The sequence below is a fragment of the Geotrypetes seraphini genome, chromosome 1 (genome assembly GCF_902459505.1).
Source record: "Geotrypetes seraphini chromosome 1, aGeoSer1.1, whole genome shotgun sequence".
In the NCBI taxonomy this organism is placed as follows: Eukaryota; Metazoa; Chordata; class Amphibia; order Gymnophiona; family Dermophiidae; genus Geotrypetes; species Geotrypetes seraphini.
In genome coordinates this window covers 126,648,462-126,671,032 of record NC_047084.1, presented here as the reverse complement: position 1 = coordinate 126,671,032, position 22,571 = coordinate 126,648,462, and the positions used below count along the sequence as shown (strand labels likewise).

General features: G+C 43.0%; 1 protein-coding gene across 3 annotated transcripts in view; it reads right to left on the bottom strand.

Moving 5' to 3' along the window:
- Positions 1-22,571, bottom strand: part of USP53 (ubiquitin specific peptidase 53) — a 262,672-nt gene that overhangs the window by 40,208 nt on the left and 199,893 nt on the right. For all 3 annotated transcript variants that reach the window (XM_033938073.1, XM_033938084.1, XM_033938093.1), the window contains one exon: positions 10,391-10,458. In XM_033938073.1, the coding sequence (XP_033793964.1) occupies positions 10,391-10,458 (68 nt within the window). The remainder of the gene's footprint in view (positions 1-10,390; positions 10,459-22,571) is intronic.

Below are 22,571 nucleotides of genomic sequence, written 5' to 3'. Positions count from 1 at the left end.
TGCATAAAATGAACTAATGGATCCATGAGTCGATGTTGGGCAGGAAGATACCGGCATATGTGCCATGAGATAAATGACAGGAGCCTATGGGAGACTTTTACAGGTTGTGAGACCTATTCCTGCATTTTGCTGAAGTTGCTGAAGTCAAGGGCTTGTGCAAACTGGTTTCAGTTCAGATGCTGAGATGCTAATATGTGGCATGTGAGTATGTGGATTTCTTGCTGTGAAGTTTCTCAAGGACACCAACTAGTGCTGGAAAGACAATGAGCTATTTAACAATGCTAAAAGAAAATGCCAGTCAGAAAGACACTCTATCATCCGGGAACCTAAGAACTGATAAAGTGATGCCAGGCTAATGCGCTGAGACACTGATATTGATGTACCCATGTGAAGAATGGAAACTTCAAGAAGAAGAAAGTTCGATAAGCTATGCCTGTCCAGGGCTCCCAACGAAGAATGGAGGCGTGGACTAGGAGAGAGTTAGATAGGCATTTGGTCTCTCCAATAGGGCGATACATATTCCCAGCCAGGGGAATGATCTAATAGAAAGATACTTTCTGTATAAAAACCCCATGTTGTGGCAGAGTTTCTTTAGAGAAACTGCATACTTACAGAAATATGCTGGCACTGTTCGAATGAGTTTTTTTTCTCTCCATTGTATATGTCCAAACTGATTTATTTCCAATTTGACAAATGCTGCTATAATACTTATTACTAGAATAAAAAGTTATTTGCTTTGGAATATACAATGTAATCTTGTGGGTTTTATTTTTAGTTGGTTTTTTTTTTTCCTTCACGACAGACCCGCCGGTGAGGTAAAGTAAGCAGCTTTTTACTTCAGCAGTATGGGCACTGCCTAAAGATATAAAATGACAATGCACTTGGCAATGTCCATAGCACATTCTGTGGATGGCATCACCCACATGTGTGAGAAGCAGCCTAATGCTTAGTGCAGTGGGCTTTGATCATGGTGAACCGAGTTTAGTTCCCATTGAAGCTCCTTATATGATGGATTGGGCTAGTCATTAAGCCTCCATTGGCCCAGGTACAGAACACATTGTGAGTCCACTAGGGACAGAGGAAGTACCTGCATATAAAGCATATGGCGCTATGAAAATAATTAACAGTACTATGAGAGAATATTATGCCTGCTTGTCCATGGAGACCACTTGCTACAGGTGACTTCACTTTCTGAGGACAAGCAGAGCACAATCTCACACATGGCAATCCAAGCCAACAGTTTCTTTGAAAATAAAAAAGGGGAGAGGGAAGAACAAGGCCTACGACAGGTTAAGGCCCAAACACATTTTAACCACATTTTTTTACTTTAAAAATTTTTTAAACCATCTTGAGCAAAAAAAAAAAAAAAAAAATGAGCCTAAGGAAGAGAATTAGATTCAAGACCCCAAATAAATTCTGAAGGACTGATTGACCAAACCAGCTGTTGCATCAGGAATCTTGTTTGAGGTAGTACTGAGACATGAATGTGTGGTCAGATAGAGCTTGTCTTCAAGTGGGCTACCAATGCACTCCAGGCTCTGCAAGTGCATGTTCATAAAGAGCTGGTAAGATATATGCAAGAGGCTAGCATAGCATTCTGAATATCTTCCTCCCTAAAAATTTGTAAGCATTAGCACCCCTCTCTGAGGGCACTGAGGATCAAGTCTTGGAGCATTAGGCTCTCGAGAGTGGATTCGATGATCATGGAATAAAGTGGAAGCTGGAGCTTCTCAAATCAGAGTGCTATTTGGACTCTGCATAGAGACAGCCTTCTTATGAATAGGTTAACAAAGAGGGGAGTCTCCTACTGCTTTATCTGTATAGCTGAAGGATGCTGTATAGCGGCATCCTTCTTAGGAGGGACATCAAAGTCAAAGATGTCCAATAAACTGACCCTGGGCTCATCCTCAACATCCAAATTAAATATGATGGATTGGGCTATCTCCCGGACCAAAGGAGAAGTAGATCGCCTCAGGGTGAGTCTTTCATGGAGAGGAGGGTAGTCTGAAGACAGATTAAAAGACACCAACTTCAAGAGTGTGAGGACCTGCAAAGGGATCTAGACAAGCTGGAAGACTGGGCAAACAAATGGCAAATGCGCTTTAATGTGGAAAAATGCAAGGTTATGCATATAGGGAAAAAGAACCCGTTGTTCAGCTACAAATTGGGGGGGGCATTGTTGGGAGAAAGCAATCTTGAGAGAGACTTGGGTGTGCTGGTGGATGCATCACTGAAGCCATCTGCACAGTGCGCGGCGGCCTCAAAAAAAGCCAACAGAATGCTGGGCATCATAAAGAGGGGCATAACTACCAGGACGCGGGAAGTCATCATGCCACTGTACCGAGCGATGGTGCGTCCGCATCTGGAATACTGCGTTCAATATTGGTCGCCGTACCTCAAGAAGGACATGGAGGTACTTGAAAGAGTCCAAAGGAGAGCAACGAAACTGGTAAGAGGGCTGGAACACTACCCATATGCTGAGAGGTTGGATAGGCTGGGGCTCTTCTCTCTGGAAAAAAGGAGGCTCAGGGGTGATATGATAGAGACCTTCAAGATCATGAGGGGCATAGAGAGGGTGGATAGGGACAGATTCTTCAGGCTGAAGGGGACAACATGTACGAGGGGGCATTCGGAGAAACTGAAGGGAGATAGGTTCAAAACGAATGCAAGGAAGTTTTTTTTCACCCAGAGGGTCGTGGACACTTGGAATGCGCTACCGGAGGAAGTGATCAGGCAGAGTACGGTACAGGGATTCAAACAGAGACTGGATGGATTCCTGAGGGATAAAGGGATCGTGGGATACTGAGAAAGCTAACCAGAAAATAAATGTAGAAACCCAACCAGGTCGTGCAGGTGCAAGACCGGAGGGCTAGGACTTTGATAGGAAGATAGGACTCAATTAGGAAACCAAGGAGGCATGGGGGCACCTTCTGGTGATTTAGACAGGTCGTGACCTGTTTGGGCCGCCGCGGGAGCGGACTGCTGGGCAGGATGGACCTATGGTCTGACCCAGCAGAGGCACTGCTTATGTTCTTATGTTCTTAAGAGGTCTTCTGGTTCCTGTTCAATCTCCCATCTCAATCCTCCGAGTCTGTACCTGCCTTATTCTACTGGATAAATCACCTTAACTCGGGTTAGTTATTTATGGGTTTGGAAAGCTCTATTATTACATTACATTAGTGATTTCTATTCCGCCATTACCTTGCAGTTCAAGGTGGATTACATAGGAGTTGTCAGGATGTTACAAGAATTGTAACATTACATAAGAATTGTCGTAGGAATTACACAAGAATTACATAAGGATTGTCGAGAACTTAAGGTGATGCTTGATGGGTAATTAGAAACATATTAGATTAGATATGGGTAGAAAGTGAGTAAGTGGAGTTTGGGAAGGAACTGGTTGTGGTAAATAGATTTTATGTATTTTTTGAAGATTAGGGTTTTAGTTTCTTTTTTGAAGGTTTTATAGTCTGTGGTCGAAGATAGCAGATTGGTGATTTGTCTGTCTAGTTTGGCTGCTTTGGTGGCCATTAGGTTGTCATATAGTTTTCTTCGTTTGACATTTTTGGTTGGTGGGTGTGTGAATACTGAGTGGGTTCTCCTGTGCTGGGTTGAGGTGGATTGAGTTAGTCGGTTGTTCCAGTAGGTTGGGCTTTTTCCATTAATAGCCTTGAATAGTAGGCAGTAGAATTTGAAGTGTATTCTTGCTTGTATTGGGAGCCAGTGTAAGTCATGGTATGCTTCTGTGAAGTAGTCATATTTTTTCAATGAGTAGATGAGTCTTAGGGCTGTATTTTGTATTGTTTGTAATTGCTTTATCATTGTCGCTGGGCAGGGGAGGTATAGCATGTTGTAGTAGTCTATTAGTCCAAGGATAAGAGATTGTACCAAAAGTTGGAATTGTTTCCTGTCGAAGAATTTTCGGATTTGTCTTAGGTTTCGCATAGTCACGAATGATGCTTTTATTACTTTGTTGATTTGTGGTTGCATGTACAGCCTCTGTCAATCTGTACTCCCAGAAGTTTTAGTGTGGTTGAATGGGGTATGAGATCGAGTTTATTACTAGGTTAGTTAAGGTTGGAGTTTTGCTGTTTTCTAGGAGGATGAAGTTTGTTTTTTTCAGAGTTAAGTTTTAGTTTGTGTTCTGTCATCCATGAAGCTACTGTTTCGAGTGTTCTGTGTATTGTGCCTGTCATGGTGGGTTCTGGGTGGTCGAAGGGGAGGAGAATGGTGATGTCATCTGCATAGCTGTATGAGGTTATGCCATGTTTGTCTAGGTAGGAGCTGAGGGAGGCTATGTGCATATTGAATAGTGTGGGAGATAGGGGTGATCCCTGGGGAACTCCGCAGGGGTCGGACCATGGTTCTGATTTTTCTTGTTTTGTTTTAACTCTGTAGGTTCTGGATTGTAGGAAACCTTTAAACCATGAGAGTACCTTGCCTGAGATTCCTATGCAGTCTAGTGTTTGTAGGAGGATGTCATGGTCTATCAGGTTGAAGGCTGCAGAGAGATCTAGTTATATGAGCAGTATTTTCTTGCTTGCACAGAGGTGTTGTCTAGCAGTGTCCATTAGTGTTCCAAGTAGGGTCTCAGTGCTGTAGTTGGTTCTGAAGCCAGACTGTGTGGGATGGAGTAAGTTGTGGTTTTCTAGGTATGAGGTTAAGGTTTTGGCTACGAGACCTTCCATCAGTTTGACGTACAGTGGGATTGAGGCTATGGGTCTATAATTGGATGGTTCGTCCGTTGTTCCTTTGGGGTCTTTTAGTATCGGAGTTATGATGATTTCACTGAGGTCTTGTGGGAAATGACCATCTATGAGTAAAGATTGTATCCATTGTAGAAGCAGGGAGCGGAATAGTGTACTTGAGGCTTTCAATAGGTATGGGGGGGCAGTGGTTAAGGTCACAGGCTGTGTGGCTGTATTTATTATATAGTTTGTTGACCATTGTATAGTTTGTTGACCATTGTATGGGTGAGAAATGGGACCAGGTTCTGTCTGCAGCAACAGATTCTTTTTCTGTGGGGGGAAATGAGGTCTCTTCTATGTGAGTGGGAATTCCATTGAACGTGGCTCCGATGTTTGCGATCTTGTTTTTGAAGTATGTGGTTAAGAGGGTAGCTGAGGGAGGGGGGAGTTGCTGTTGGCTAGGTAGGGTGTGGTGTCTGAGATCTTTTAGTAGTTGAAAAAGCTTTTTGTGTCTTGGGGTCCTTCTATTTGCTTTGAGTAGTATGTCTTTCTTTTTTTCTTTCAGTTTTTGTTTGTATTTTTGTTTCATTATTTTCCATGCTGTTTTTGTGGATTCTTGGCTGCTTTTTCTCCATTTTCTCTCTAGTTTTCTACATTGCCTTTTTGAGTTGGAATAGTTTGTTGTTGAACCACTTGTCTGATTTTCTGTGGATTTTGGTTTTGGGTTTTTCTGGGGCTAGTTCATCCAGGGTTGAGGTACTTAGATGGTTCCATTGTGAGATGGTGTGTAGTATTGGATTACGGTATCTGCTTTTGTCCAGAATTTGGTGGGATCGATGTTTGTGTGAGTTGCTAGTTATTTTTTGAATGCTTTTGTTATTGGTTCAATTGATTTCGAAGGAGTATGTGTAGTGATCAGACCAAAGGGATCGGTTCCATTTTCCATTTGATGTTTGGATATCTGGTTATGTGGGTTGTTGGGACATGTAGGCTGCAATGTCGAGTTGGTGTCCTTTTTCGTGTGTGGTTTGAGGATCTAGGATTTTATATGATAAGGCCTCGAGGTATGATAGTAAGGATTCTACATGTTTGCAGGATTGGTTTTCAAGGTGGAGGTTGAGGTCTCCTAGAATTAGGTTGTCGTTAGTGAGTTTCAATATATAAATTCTTCAAATATTAGTTTAGCTGGGTTCCAGTTACTTGGGGTTATGTAGCAGAGTATGCATGTTAGCGTTCCTTTGAGTGATGTGCTTGAAAGTTGACAGGCTAGTAAATCCATGTATGGGTTGGTTGTTTTGTCTTGTATTTTTAGGCTTATCGTATTTCTGGCTATGATGGCAATTCCTCTTCCTCTTATTTTCTCTGCAGACCGTTGCTAACTTGTGGCTCTTTGGGCAAACTTCAGTTATTCTGGGGTCTGAGTCAGAGGTAAGCCAGGTTTCTGTGAGGAAAAGGCAGTCTAGGTTATCTTCTTCTATCCAGTTTTTTATACGTTCTGTTTTGGGGCCTATGGCTCTGATGTTCACATATGCACATTTGAGAGTGGTGTAGCTATTGGTGTGATGTGAGTTGTTTTCGGGTATATGAGTGATCTTTGGTGGGGTTGTTTTTTGGTCTTGTATGGTTTGTCGGTTTTCTTCTTGTTGATTGTGGGGCGGATTAGTGTGTGTAAATCTGATAGTTTGAGTTTGTCTATTGTGAAATGCCAGGTAGGTTGGGTAATTCCCTTGGAATTTGCTATAATTGGTATTGGAGAGATTTTGTTTGCAGTTGCTTTCCAGTTAGTTAGGAGCAGGGTTATCAGTAGGATTGCTTGTGGATATTTTGGTGGTGTGGTTCTCGTGCTGGTGTTAAGTGTGGTGACCATTGTAGTGGTGAGTGGAGGCAGGGTGCTCTCCCGTGCCCTAGTCTCATCTTGGTCCGTCGATGGAAGAGGGTTGCAGGATTCAGAGAAGGCTCGGCGACTAGTAGCGGTGGGGAGGGGCAGAGTACTCTCCACGCCTGAGTCCCGTCTCGGTCCGTCGATGGAATAGGGTTGCCAGGTCAGAAGAAGGCAGGATGTATTCAAATTTAAGTTGCTGGGCCTTCCAACTGGCTCAGCGAATAGCAGTGGTGGGAAGGAGCAGAGTGCTCTCCCACACTCGAGTCCCGTTTCGGTCAGTCGATGGGAGAGGTGGCTGGGTCGGGAGAGGCAGGAATGATCAAAATTGAGTCTCTGAGCCTTCCAATTGGCTCAGCAACTAGTGGGGGTGGGGGACAGAGTACTCTCCCACGCTCAAGTTCCATCTTGGTCTGTCGATGGAAGAGGGTTGCAGGGTCAAGAGAAGGCAAGAAGTGTTCAAACTTGTGTTGCTGGGGAGGGGTGGAGTGCTTTCCCACGCTCGAGTCCAGTCTTGGCCTGTCAATGAGGGAAGGCAGCAGGGTCTGGAGAGGCAGGAGGTTCAAAATTGAATCGCTGAGCCTTCCAACTGGCTCAGCGACTAGTAGTGGTGGGGAGGGGAGGAGTGCTTTCCCACGCCCGAGTTCTGTCTCGGTCCGTCGCCCAAGTCCTGGGTCAGAAGAAGGCAAGAATTATCCTTATTATATCTAAACCCTTTTAAAATTTGTTACCGTATTTCCCCATATATAGGCCGTGGCCCATATATGGGTTTTACAAATTTGTGCAGTGGGTGCGACTTGCTTAAATGGGGCGGCTTATCTAAAGACGTTAAAACTTGCTGTTAGATAAGCTGCACCATTAGAGGAGTACCGTAACTGAACTTCCTCCTTAAATACCTGAGCAAACTGTAGAATCAGGTTAGTGCCGGCCGTGAAGCTTAGGCCCAGGCCCCTCTGCTTGCGCCGAAGACATCTCTGCTGGCAGGCCCCTCTGCTTGCACCGAAGACATCTCCGCTGGCAGGCGCTGGCTCCTCCAAACATGATGTGCAGGGCAGGAGTGATGTTTGCAATCTCAAGCCTCATCCTACCCCGCTTCCTGATTGGCTGCTGTCGTGAGACAGAACTCCAAATATGCAAAATCCAACTGCCTACTAGATAACTGTCCACCGACTAGCATGAAAACAGCCCCCTTCCCATTCAAAGATGAACTTTTCAATTGGGTCTCTCTCTGCCTGTCCATTGGCCACTTCCCGTTGGAACTCTGCCATATTCTAGTGACTCTATCATCGAAAATCCCAAAGAACCAGCCTCTTCGACTTCCAACTACAGACCCATTGCCAACATTCCTCTCTTCCTTAAACTAATGGAAGGTCTAGTTAATCTTGACCTTATGAAACACCTAGAGAAGTTTAACATTCTACACGACTCTCAGTCAGGATTTCGCACAAATTACAGTACGGAAACTGTTTTAGCGTCGTTGACTGATCACCTCTACTATTTGTTTTCTCTGGGAAAAAGCGCACTGGTACTTCAATTCGACCTAAGCAGTGCCTTTGACCTTGTCAACCATGACATTCTGATCAGATGCCTCGATTCTATTGGCATCTTGGGACAGGTACTAACCTGGTTCACAGGCTTCTTAAAAAAACGCACCTACCAAGTTCACAGTGATGGAATCCTTTTCCCAATCCCAAAGGGCTCCCCTCTCTCTCCCTCTCTGTTCAATGTCTGCATGGCATCATTGGGTCATATGCTATCCGATTTAAAACTGAAATCATACATTTATGCAGATGACATTACAATCAGCATCCCCATAACCTCACTGACACAAGAAACTGAGCAGCTCACTTCTTCTGTTCTCACCAAGGTAGAACAATGGACCACTCAATTCAAACTAAAATTAAACCCAGAAAAAACTAAGCTTTTCTTGGCAAGTCCTAACCACAAGCTAACGAATACCTCTCTGAAATTAAACGGGCTAACCTACCCAATCAATTCCACCATCAGAATCCTAGGAGTCACCCTGGACTGATGCCTGACGTTTGAAGACCAAACAACTGCCCAGATTAAAAAATGCTTCTGCACCCTCTGGAAACTCCGTACCATCAAACGCTACTTTGACTTCCTCTCCTTTCGATTGCTGGTTCAGTCACTAATCTTAAGCACCTTAGACCACTGTAATATCATATACTTGGGATACTTTAAGAAAACCATCAAACGCCTGAGAATCATACAGAATACTGCCGTCCGCCTCATTTATGGCCTCAAAAAGTCAGACCATGTAAGCCCGTTCTACAGAAAACTTCACTGGTAGCCAATGGAGGCAAGGGTCATCTTCAAATTTGCCTGCCTTTGCTTCAAAACCATAACAGGTTCATCCCCGATCTACCTGTCACACCATTTCGTATTTCCAGGCCCCTCCCGCACATGCAACACCTACCTGTTTGCCTTCCCCTCCTTAAAGGGCTGTATCTACAAGAGATGCCTTGATAGAACACTGTCATTCCAAGCTGGCAGGTGGAATAAATGTCTAACCACCCTCATTTCTAACACACCCTCCTACCAAGCCTTCAGGAAATCAATCAAAACCTCTTTGACAAATTTATCTGATTCCTCCCTGCCTTGTTGTATCTCTGACATACTTATTGCATTTCTGACTACTCTACCAATGTAACTGACAATATTCTCTGTAACATCGCTGTCTGTGCACAGTCTCTTCCTATGTAAACCACTCTGAACTGCTTCTGGTATTGCGGTATACAAAATAAAGTTATTATTATTATAAAGTTATTATTCTTGGGCCTCAAGGAAGCTTCCTTATCTGAGGGTCTGGACACCAATACCTTCTCAGCCACAGACAACCCTAATGCTTTCCAGGTAGGCATCAACACAATCTTGAGAGAATGCTGCACAACACAGAACTCTACATTTACAGTATTTTACAAAATTCTATGCAGGCACTGGCATCTGTGAGTGATTCCTCTTCCCAATCTCCCTGCAGAGTCTGTGTAGCACAATGGCTGTGCATCGGGCCATTGCCCTCCCCTACTGTTCATTTGACTACACAGCTATACAGAGGTCTGCATAATTCAAATGAAGAGTTAGGTCATAATGGCAGAGAATGAAAACGTGGTCCAATATGCAGTTCACCTCCTCTTGTTGCATAAACAGGGTAGGAAGAAGACAGACCAAGTTGTGAGTGTGCCATGGATGAGAGGGAGAAGTAACCAGAGCAAGTCTGAGGGTGTGTCATAGGGGGTAGAGGGGAAGGAGAGTGAAGGAGAGGCAGAAGTATGTAGACAGATAGAGAGCTGGGAGTAGACCTTGAAAGAAAGATAGGATTAACCATCTAGCTGTGAGTCAGAGGAAGACAGAACTGCAGTTGATGTGAAACAGAGCTAGGAAGAAGCCTGAAGCTGGAAAATGCAGTGAGAATTTCAGGCCTCATAAGAGAAGCTGCATAAAAATCTATGTATAACTAATATGCAGAATTTTCATAATTTTTGTGCAGAGTTGTGTGTTCTAGGTTTTGCTTCTAGGTTTGTAATAATTATTGTATTCTTTGAGTTGCTCATTATTTTATTTTATCTTATCTTCATTCAGTTTCACGTTCAGATACCATACACCAGCTATACACCAGTGCTTAAGTATTAGACAAAGGATAAATACCCACCCAGTCTGGGAATATATTCAAGTTCATATAAGCTGATATAATTTCTCCCAGGCTAGGCTTCAACCTAACCTACATATTACATCACTACAACCCCTTCAGATGAGCAGAATAAAAAACTTGCTGCTACTTTGAAATTTTTGAATGTCTCACCATCCATGTGATTTCTGGGGTAGTGCACAGCTTCTGGCATCACACAATCTTCATTTACGTGCTGATCACTGGAATATAAAATAAGTGATTAAAAAATGTGTGTGGTCTCCCAAGACAGGTGTACTGTGAACCAATGATCTAGAATATTACATCCCTTCTAGTCCGGGTCACTCTTTCCCCCCACCCCATTTATTGGTGCAGCATCTATCTCCCTTCCCCTTCACCCTGTGGGTCCAGCATCCATTTCCCTTCCTATCCCCCCTCCACTTTTGGTCCATCATCCATGTCCCCTCCTCTCCCTACCCTCAATTGCGGCCCACCACACATCTTCCCTCCCCCCCTTCAGATCTTCCCTCACTCACTGATTGCCCTCTCCCATAGAATCTCCCTGCTGTCCTGCTCCTGACCTGACAACCACCCCCCACTCTCCCCCATACAGGTCTGGCCTCCAATCGCCCCCCTTTCCCATATGGAGCAGGTATCTCTTACTCGTGGATTCTCTCAAAGTAGCAGAGGCAGGCCTTTCCTCTGCCACGTTGGAAGTGAAAGGCCCTTTAAGTATTTAAACATCTATATTATATTCTCTCTATCCCTCCTTTCCTCTAGAGTAGGGGTGTGAAAGTCCCTCCTTGAGGGCTGCAATCGAGTTGGGTTTTCAAGATTTCCCCAATGAATATGCATGAGATCTATTAGCATACAATGAAAGCAGTGCATGCAAATGGATCTCATGCATATTTATTGGGGAAATCCTGAAAACCCAACTGGATTACGACCCTCGAGGAGGGACTTTTGACACCCCTGCTCTAGAGTAAAGACACTGCTAGAGAGAGCCCCTGTTAGAGAGGATACTGCTGCTGGTTTCTTCTGACCTTAGCTGCCGGCTGTGAAAACTATCCTGCCCATCACCTGAACACTGCTGGCCCCACCTACCGGTGATGTCACTGGTAGCTCGAGAGTGAAGAGTGGGGGCAAGACTCTGAAGGGAAATCAGACACTGCTGGAAAGAGCCCCCCTTTGAGAGAGGATGCTGCTGCTGCCTGTTTCCTCTGCCCTGAGCTGCCGGCTGTAAAAACTTTCCTGCTCACTGCTGGCCCTGGTGACATCACTGGTAACAAGATGGCAGAGGGGGGCAAATCGATGCAGTGGCATTGACAAAGGAGCGCAACTAAGGAGCTCCTTGGTTTAGGATACAATACCCTAGTTGGACTACTGATGATGTGTTCAATTCCGGTAATCACAGGTATGGGCCGTTCTGGGCAATTGGAGGGTGGTGTGCATTAAGCATCAGGTCAGTGGTAGAATGGTGGGGAATTTGGTCCAAGTACCACTGAATGAGCAAAGGACTGAGGATATTTTGCAGATAGGATTGTTGAATGTAAGGGCAGTGAAGACCAAAAAAAAAATACTGGTGTATGATTAGAGTATGGATTGGATGTGTTTGGTGTGACTGAGTCATGGTTAGAGGATTCTGATAGTTGAGGCAAATTAATGTTGTCCCTTTGACTATTCTTGGAACTGGGCATGTAGGGGGGTGGGTGATAAAAATGAAGGGGTGTGATATTACTGTTTAGACAAAATCTGGCGCTAATTATTGAGTATCAGGGGATGGTAGATAAAAGTGATGTGTTGGTGATGAAAACCAAGGATTTTGCAGTTTGTCTTGTATACTTCCCACCAGATGAGCAGGCTCAGGATAGCAGTGCAATTGGATATGGCCTGAACAATAATTCTAGGAGATTTTAATGTGCCTCTGCAGTCACAAGGGCAATGGATAAATGTTTTGTTTGAAGAACTGGACTCTCTAGGGCACATGTGTCAAACACAAGGCCTGTGGGGCGAATCTGGCCCGTCTGGCCTTTTTATGTGGCCCGCGGCAATGCTCTCAAATTGCCCTTTTTCACAGCCCAGCATGTCCTCCCTCCCACGCCGGTCCGATGGTGCCGCCATGCAAGAAAGTCTGCCTGCTTTAGCAGTGATTCAGCAGTGTTGTCTGTGGTTCTCCCTCCTGCCTTCCATCCGCTGCGGTCCACCCGGGTGGAAACAGGAATTTGCGCGTCATTGGAGACAGACACGGCAGGAGAACAGCAGGAGGGAAAGCCACGTACACCACTGCCGAATCGCTGAGGCTGGAAGACTCCTCGGCTTGGAGGCGACATCAGACTAGCGCTGGAGGAAAAGACACCAGGCTGTGAGAAGAGAGGGACTAGTGCTGGAGGGAAAGGCAAGCTGGGCTGTGAGAAGAGAGGGACTGGCGCTGGAGGGAAAGGCATGCTGGGCTGTGAAGAGAGCGAGATGTAGGGAGAGAGGTTGAACCTGGGGTAATGGAGAAAGGGAGAAATGGTGGACCTGGGGAGAGGAAGGGAGGGAGGGAGGCAGGCAGACAGGGGGAGAGATGAGATGGGGGGAAGTTGGAAAGAGAAAGGGAGAGAAGATAGATCTGGAGATTGAAAATTGATAGGTAGCTGAAAATTTAAAAAGGAGAAGGATGAGAAAGAGGGCAAGATTTGAGTGGACAGAGGCAAAAAAGGAGAAAAGTTGAAAGGGAAAAATCAATATGTTGGAGACAGGGACTGGAACAAGAGAGAAGATGATAAAAAAATAAAAATGGACAGCAAACACTGGAAAGAGAATTAGAAGATAGACAAAATCAAAAAAGAAACTGGGACTAAAAGCAAAATGACCAAACAAAAAGGTAGAAAAAATAATTTTATTTTCTATTTTGTGATTACAATATGTCAGATTTGAAATGTGTATCCTGCCAGAAGCTGGTGTTAAAACAGCAAGCGTGAATTAGGACCTAAGAGAGAGGAAAACTTTTTTATTTATTTTGTAGCCAGCGTGGGGTTGGAGAGGTTGTATCCCTATACTTCTATTAAGACTAACCCCCTCCTTTGCTGGTGCGCAGCGTGGGTTTTGGTGGTGGCGGCGATTGATCCGACGCTCACAGAAGTCTTGTGTGCGTCTGAGCAGCCGCCAGCACTGGAGCCCATGCTGTGCTTTAGCAAAGGGGGTATCTTAATAAAAAATCAGGCTCGGCCTGGCTTTGTTTTAGATTTCAGCCCCTTATGTGATTTGAGTTTGACACCCCTGCTCTAGGGTTTAATCAGTAGGTAGAGAAACCGACACATCAAGCTGGCAATATACCAGATTTGGTATACACATCAACAGATAACTTGAAAGTCACTGAACTGTGGACTGATTTTCAACCATGGTTAGACCATGCACTGATAGCTGGTAAAGTGTGGTAAGGCAGAGGATAAATGCTATGAAGAGGAAGGAAGTGAGGACTCTAGAGATCGAAAGTTGATGCGGCCAATCTATGGAAAGAGTGGAGACTGCATTTAGAAACTATTGATTTTAGGTCATCAGAGACGGTAGGTGAAGGATGGCAAGCATCATTAAAAGCACAGTTGGAAAAAATTGTTCCATTCAAGGACACTTTTACAAAATGAGGGGTTGAAGGCAGGAAATGGCTTAATAGCCATCTTTTGGTAAAGCGTAGGCAGTTGAGAAAAATTGAACAACAGTGGTGTATGCTTAGGACAATTGAATGAAGAGATGTTTTTGAAGGTAAACTTAATGAGTATAGAGCTCAGTACTATCAAGACAAACTGAGGGCAATGATTTATAAGCCGCGGGAGTTGTTTAAGGTGGTGAAAACATTGAATACTAATGAAATTGTAGATTGGCCCTTAGTTCCATTATCAACAGATGAGTTTAACATGTTTATGTTCATCTGTAAAATTACAGGACTTAAATAATGGAATATGTCCTGCAACTACACATATGATGAATCTAATGTTAGAAGAAGGAACAGTGCTAGATATGTTAAAAATTGTGACCATACAGCCAATATTTAAAGTTAAGAAAAGTGGGAGTGGAAGAGATTAGAAATTTTCGGTCAGTTGCTAACTTGCCAGTACTATCTAAAATTTTAGAGAAGATAAGTTTATTTATAGTTAGACTAGTATATACACACCCCCCTCCATATTTGCGGGTTTGGAACGTGCAACTTTGGTTATTCGCAGTTTTCTCTGCTGTTTTCTTTAAAGAGTGGATAAAGTTGGGCAGAGTGGATGGATCATTTTCAGGGTTCAGACCTTATAAACCCCCAATCTGCCCAGCACTGGCCCTACTTCTCAGCTACTGCAGTTGCCATTCTGATCTGCCATATACAGTCACGTGATAAAATTAGGACACCCCATGAAATATTCAGTTCTTTCTTAAAATGTTCACATATCGATGTCAATTTTTTTTATTTTTATTTATCTCTGGAAAAGAAAGTTATGTAATTGCAGGTAAACAATAAAAATTTCCCTCGATTTACTCATGAAACAAGATATCCACAAAAATTGTATTCTGAGGAATAAATTAGGACACCCCCACATATCCTCCAAATTAAAGTGGCTCAAATCACACACAGGTATATCAAATCAGGTGCACATGATTAGAACATCATTACTCAGCATTTTGAAGGAGGTTTGCTCTACTTAAACCTCAGACATTTAGTTTGGTGTGTTCATGATTGTTGTGGTGAGAGTGAACACCATGGTGAGATCAAAAGAGCTGTCTAAGGCCTTTAGAAAGAAGATTGTAGCAGCTTATAAGTCGGGTAAGGGATGTAAAAAGATCTCGAAAAAATTTGACATTAGCCATTCCATGGTCCAGAAAATAGCATACAAGTGGAGGACTTTCCAAACACCTGCCAACATGCCCAGGTCTAGCCATCCAAGCAAGTTGACCCCCCAGAGCAGACCACAAGATGCTAAAAGAAGTCTCCAAAAACCCTAAAATGTCATGACGGGTCCTACAGCGGGCTCTTGCTACTGCTGATGTGAAAGTGCATGCCTCTACAATCAGAAAGAGACCGCACAAATTTCACTTGCATGGAAGGTGTGCAAGGAGAAAACCTTTGCTCTCTAATTGAAACATCAAGGCCAGACTGAAGTTTGCCAGAGAGAACGCAGACAAAGACCAGGACTTCTGGAATAGTGTTCTAAGGACAGATGAGTCTAAAATTGAATTATCTGGACACCAGAAAAGGACATGTTTGGTGTACACCAAATACAGCATTCCAGGAAAAGAACCTCATATTAACTGTGAAGCATGGAGGTGGAAGTGTCATGGTTTGGGGATGCTTTGCTGCAGTAGGACCTGGCCAGCTCACCATCATAGAATCCACCATGAATTCTAATGTGCATCAGAGGGTGCTTGAGGAACACGCGAGACCATCTGTAAGAAAATTAAAGCTGAAGCGGAACTAGACCCTGCAACACAACAATGACCCAAAACATACCAATAAATCTACCAAGGACTGGCTGAAAACTTAGATGGCACAAGAAGCATCTCACTGCAGTTATTTCAGCCAAAGGGGGAAACACTAGCTATTAGGGTGTCCTAATTTATTCCTCAGTTAGAATACATATTTTTGTGGATATCTTTTGTTTCATGAGTAAATCAAGGAAAAGTTTTGTTGTTTACCTGCAATTACATCACTTTCAAAAAAGATTTGGCATCGATATGTGAACATTCCTTTTTTTAAAATTTATCATTTTTCAAAAACATATCAAGTATCCACTTGTACAGAAAGGTAAAGTTAAACAGGAAATAAAATACAATACAAATTATAATCTAGTAACCCAATATATCTTAACTTTAACTCAAGTCCTCAATATGGGAACAAGATGTAGAATCAGCGAGAATTTAACAAAGAGATAGGAATAAAAAATTAACAATTATGTTGGCTGAGACAGGAGATCAAACAATCTAAGAGTATTTCATTTTCCTCCTCCTATTTTCAGTCGAGCTGCTGACAAGAAGGTTGTCAGATGGCTAGGATCAAAGAAAACATATTTTTGCATTTGGTAGACTATCACACATTTACACGGGTGACGAAGAAAGTAAGTTGCCCCAAGAGCTATAACACCTGGCTTTAACAACAAAAATTCTCGACGATGTTTTTGTGTATCTTGTGACAGATCCAGATACATTTGTATTTTATACCCTAGAAATTCTTTCTGTCTATTTTTAAAGAAAAGTCTTAATAGCCAATTCTTATCCGGTGCTAAGGCAACTGTAAGAAGAAGGGTTGCCAGCTTTGCGACTTCCCTGTCTGAAAGTTCCAGCATTGTAGAAATATTAAGCAATTGTTGATCATCTTCCTTTAGCTTTTCTTCCCTTTTAATAGGTAAATAATACACTTGGGTGAATGGCGGTAACAGATCTTCAGTAATTTCCATCACCTCCGTCATATAACGTTTCAGCATGTCTCTCAGAATTGCTGAAGCAACTCTGGGAAAGTTAATTAGTCTTAAGGTTGTTATTGCGGGAAAAGTTTTCTAAAGATTCCAATTTTCTCCTTAAGTTGATATTATCTCTCACCAGTGTTTCTGTAATTAGTTTGGAAACTTTCATTTCTTGGGAAGAATTTAATGTTGAATTTTTCAAGTCTTGTAGATCAACTTTAATATTCTTAATTTCATTTTCTTGAGTATTAATTTTATGCTCTAACTGTGAGAGCTGAGGATTAATTGTTTTAGCTAAATCTGCCACAAGGTCCCAAATAGTTTCAAGAGTTACCTCTTGGGGTTTCTTTAATGTAAAGGAGAGTTGTTGTTTTTTTTTTAGAAGAAAAGCCAATGTTCTCACCGACTGGAGTTCCCTCTTGGCTGCTGCTCTCCTGCTCACAGACAAGCCGTGGTGCTGGCAAATCCCCAGATTATGAAGGAATGCCCTGTGGATACAGGGATTCCAACTCCAAGCTCCTCTCTATGCTCCTATTAGCATCCGGGGAGAATCCCTCATCGACTTCCGATGGTTCCTCCACCTGCAGGGAGCTGGCTATCCGGGGAGGAGGGGGAGGCACTCCAGTGTTGAGGCTCAAGGTGGTTTCTAAGCCCAAGGAGAACGCCTCCGTCTCGCCTCAGCGCGTCTCCAGCGGGCGTGCCGACGCTCCCGTGATGTCCTGCATTCGGCGCAGGAGCTCATCCATGTTGCCGAGACAGGCTGGGCCTGAACACTGCGAGGCTCCAGCGGCACTACGCCCTCTCTGCTTCGGCATATTGCAGGTAATAGAGAAAAAGTAATGAGTTTAGACGAGCACTCTGAAGCGGAACGCTCAGCCAAACAGTTAATCTGTCATCTTGGATCTGACCCAGTGATGTGAACATTCCTTAAGAAAGAACTGAATATTTCATGGTGTGACCTAATTTTTTCACATGACTGTACTTGTGTGTACATCAGGCACCAAAATATTTGGTTTACAGTGTTTTGCCATATATGCCATCTCAAAATTTATGCCTGGCCGACTGTGGAGATCTGTAAGTCCTGCCAGAATATGTTAAGAGGTGTCCCAATTTAGGAATTTAGCAAAAGGCAAGATTTACATTTGCAGATCAGTGACTACATGTAGATCTGTATCAGTGATATACATTTTACAATGTAAATTACATTACATTGGTATCTTTTATCCCGCCAACACCTTTCAGTTCTAGGCAGTTTACAACAAGAGTTGGCCTGGGCATTTCCAGGGAGAATACATGGTTAATAGATGTAGTATGCGTTGGGATCTGTGGAGGGTTGATCAGGTTTAGTTAGATCATTTGACAAATTTCTTAAATAGAAAAGTTTTAAGTTCTTTCTTAAATGCTTTGTATTTGGGCGTCATAGTCAGCAAATTGGAGAGGTTGCGGTCTAGTTTCACTACTCTAGTGGCTAATAGTCTGTCGTATTTTTTTTGCTTTGTGTACCTTTGATTGGGGGGTGGGTAAAGTATGAATGAGTTCTCCTTGGTCTGGATGTGTTTTTCCTGATTAGGCGGTTGCTCAGATAGCTTGGTCCGTTTCCATTTAGGGCTTTGAATAGGGTGCAGTAGAATTTGTATTTGTATGCGTGCTTGTACTGGGATTGGTAATGTGGTCATATTTTTTCAGCAAGTAAATCAGTCTAAGAGCTGTATTTTGGACTGTTTGTAATTGTTTTAGCATGCTGGTTGGGCATGACAGTTATAGTTTGTTACAGTAGTCCAGGAATTCTAGGATTAGTGCTTGTACCAAGAGTTTGAATTGTTCGTTGTTGAAGTATTTTCGGATTTGCCTTAGGTTGTGCATGGTTGTGAATACCTTCTGGACATTTTTGCTGATTTGAAGTTGCATGGTGCAGCCTTTGTCTATCATTATTCCCAGCAGTTTTAGGTTGGATTGCATGGGGTATGTGATGGAGTCTATTTCTAGGTTTGTTACGGTTGGGTTTTTGTTTTTTTCTAGAAGTAAGAAATTGGTTTTGTCTTGATTCAGCTTTAATTTGTGGTCTCTCATCCATTTTGACACTGTTTCTATTGCAGTGTGTAGTCTGTTTGTTGTGTTGGGGCTGGTTTGGTCGAAAGGCAGGAGGATGGTGATGCCATCCGCATAGCTGTATGAAGTTATGCCTATTTTGGCTAAGCATGTGCCAAGTGTGGCTATGTAAAGGTGGAAGAGTGATGGAGATAGTGGGGAGCCTTGGGGGACTCCTCAGGAGTTGTTCCAGGATTCTGACTGTTCCTTGTTTGCTTTAACTCTATTTTCTTGAGTGGAGGAATCCTTCAAACCAATTGTAGACTTTGCCTGTGATTTCTATTGCCTCTAGTGTTTGTAGTAGGATATTGTGATCTACTAGGTCAAATGCCGCTGTGAGATCAAGTTGTATGAGTATCATTTTATTACCTTTACTTAGGTGTTATTTGGCTGTGTCTAGGAGGGAGACTAGTAATGTTTCTGTGCTATAGTTGCCTCTGAAGCCTGATTGTGAGGGGTGGAGTATGCTGTGGTTTTCTAAGTATTCGGTGAGAAGTTTTGCTATGAGGCCTTCCATTAGCTTGACATAAAGCGGTATGGAGGCTATAGGTCTGTAATTGGATGGCTGATCTGTAACTCCCTTTGGGTCTTTCAGGATAGGGATTATGATGATTTTGGATAGGTCTTGTGGAAATTGGCCCTCTGTTAGCATGTAACTGATCCATCGCATGAAGTGGGTGCGGAATTTAGTGCTGGCTGCTTTTAACAGATATGGGGGGCAGTGGTTGAGGTCGCAGGCTGCATGATTGTATCTGTTGTAGAGTCTTTCTAGGTCAGGCAATTGTAAGTTTGGGAAGCCTGACCAGTTTCTGTCTGCTGTGTAGGCCTCTTTTTCTATGGGTGGCAGTGAGATTTCATCAAGATGGCTTGGGGTCCCAGTGAACATAAGAATTACAGCTGCTAGGTCAGACCAATGGTCCATCCTGCCCAGCAATCCGCTCACGCGGCAGCCCTAAGGTCAAGACCAGTGCTCCCAATGAGTCCAGTCTCACCAGTTCAGCACCTTAGAGGGTGTTTTCCCCTATAACAGACTCTGGAAGAACGTTCCAGTTTTCTACCACTCTCTGGGTGAAGAATTATTTCCTTACGTTTGTACGGAATCTATCCCCTTTCAACTTTAGAGAGTGTCATCTTAACCTAAAAGTCCTGGATAAACACTCCTCCCCTTACCTGGACCTTCTAGCATGCCAACTATCCGACCACACACTCACAGGTACCTTAACTTGCCTTCTTTGCTATATTACACCAGGCAAATGGAACACCTCCAAACACGAACTCGAAGACTTCATATTCCAGAACTCTCTTAACTCAACACATAACCTGCTCCTCGGAGACTTTAATCTACACCTAGAAGACCACACCTCAAAACAAGTCGAAGATCTACTCTCATACCTCAATGCACTTTCCTACCAAATCCTTAATCCCCAACCCACGCATGAAAAAGGCCACCAACTTGATATTGCAGCATACACAGCCCAAAACTCCAATACACCAGACATCCACATCTCCAACGGTACCTGGCACCCCTCCCTCTGGTCAGACCACCACAAATATACCTTCAATATCAACTGGGCACAAAGCAACAACAAACCTGAACCTCACAAAACCCGTCAAAAAATCGAACCAACCACATTCTGGGACAAAATAGACCCCACTATAGACTCAACAGATCCGATAGAATTTATACACCACTGGCGAACCTTAAGCGAAACACTGAATGAACTAGCCCCATTAAAACCTATAAACAGAATTTGCAGGCCTTCCGACAAATGGTTCGACACCGAACTACTACAGCTAAAAAGGTGCTGTAGACAACTCGAAAGAGCTTGGAAAAAACAGAACCAGGATCAAACCAAAGTCGAATGGAGAAATCTAATCAAACAATACAAGATCAAACTTAATGAAAAACGGAAAGCCTACCACTCCAAATTAGTTGGCACAGCAACCTCAGACACTAAAATGCTCTTCAAATGCTCAGCAAAGGGAACAGGATACTACTTATCCAACTAGATCTTTCAGCAGCTTTCGACCTAGTGGATCACAACATACTACTCCAGATACTAGACGCCACAGGGATCACAGGTTTGGTACTCAACTGGTTCCAAGGCTTTCTAAAAACTAGAACTTATAAAGTAAAGACAAAAGACCACATATCTGACCCGTGGTCAAACCCCTGTGGAGTACCACAAGGATCTCCATTATCACCCATACTTTTCAACCTCTACGTATCCTCACTGGGCACCACTCTAGACTCCCTAAATATAGTCTCATTCAGCTACGCAGACGACATAACAATCCTTCTCCCCTTCAATACCCAAGACCCCAACTCATCAGGACGACTGAAAATAACTCTGGAAACGGTAGAAACATGGATGACCAACCACAAACTGAAACTGAACACGGATAAAACCAAATTCCTGCTGCTAGAAAAAGACAAAGAACCTACCTTAACTGATCTGACGACAAATGCAATCACATACCCAATACAGCCAGCACTCAAAATCCTGGGAGTAACAATAGACAGGAGATGCACAATGCAGACTCATACTAACAAAACCATCCAAAAAGCCTTCTACACCATGCGCAACCTGCGAAAAATAAGAAAATTCTTTGACAAAATTCAATACAGGATCTTAGTCCAATCACTTGTACTAGGACTTGTAGACTACTGCAACAGCCTTTATCTACCCTGCCCCGCTTACATGACCAAACAATTACAGACAGTACAGAACACAGCACTCAGACTTATCTACTCGCTAGGAAAATACGATCACATCACTAATGCCTATCTCGACTCACACTGGCTACCGATACAAGCAAGAACTCAATTCAAACTATACTGTTTATTATTCAAAGCACTAAACGGAACAGCACCTCTCTACCTAAACAGCCGCCTAACCCGAAACCTCTCAACTAGAGTAAGGAGAACCCAGACTCCATTCACCTACCCCTCACTCAAAGGCACAAAACGCAAAAAGCTATATGACAACCTACTTGCTACACAGGCCGCGAAAACTGACCCCACCATATCCAAGCTGCTGACCACAACTACGGACTACAAAGCGTTTCGAAAAGATATAAAAACCATACTATTCAAAAAACACATCCCAATATTATAATCTACCATCATCTTCTCTCCCTTCATAACCTACTGCAACTCACAACCAACTGCAACTTCGTCCCCATAGGCAACATCTAATCTAGCTGCATCGGGCGTAAAGCCAATTCATATCTAGAAACACAGTCTCCCCAAATACCGAAAAAATCAGATATAGCAACCTAGGAACAGACGATTTTTTGGTAACATAAGATTATGCGTTGTAATATTATGTAAAGTAACATAAGGTTATGCGTTGTAATATAACATAAGGTTATGCTTTGTAATATCATGTAATGTAAGTTATGCAATGTACTGGAATAATAAGGTAAAATAACATAAAATAACTCTACGTAAAGTCTTGTAAAGTTATGTAAGATAAATTATGTAAGATAAATTATGTAAACTTAATGCAAGTTATGCAAGCACGGTAAGGATAATGTAAAGTAACACAAAGTAACTCCACGTAAAGTTATGTAAAGTTATGTACGTAAAGTTATGTAAAGTTATGTACGAAAAGTTAAGTAAAGTTAGGTTTGCAAAGTTTGTAAAGTTATACAAATAATTGTATTGTCATCGCCTGGAAATGTCCAGCCATCTTCTAATGTAATCCGCTTAGAACCGCAAGGCACAAGCGGAATAGAAATCACTAATGTAATGTAATGTAATGTAAGTAAAGAACCTCACTGATAGCAAACCTCTTTTAGCCACCCAAGGAAACCACCCACCAACAGCCTCCCAACTAGCTGAC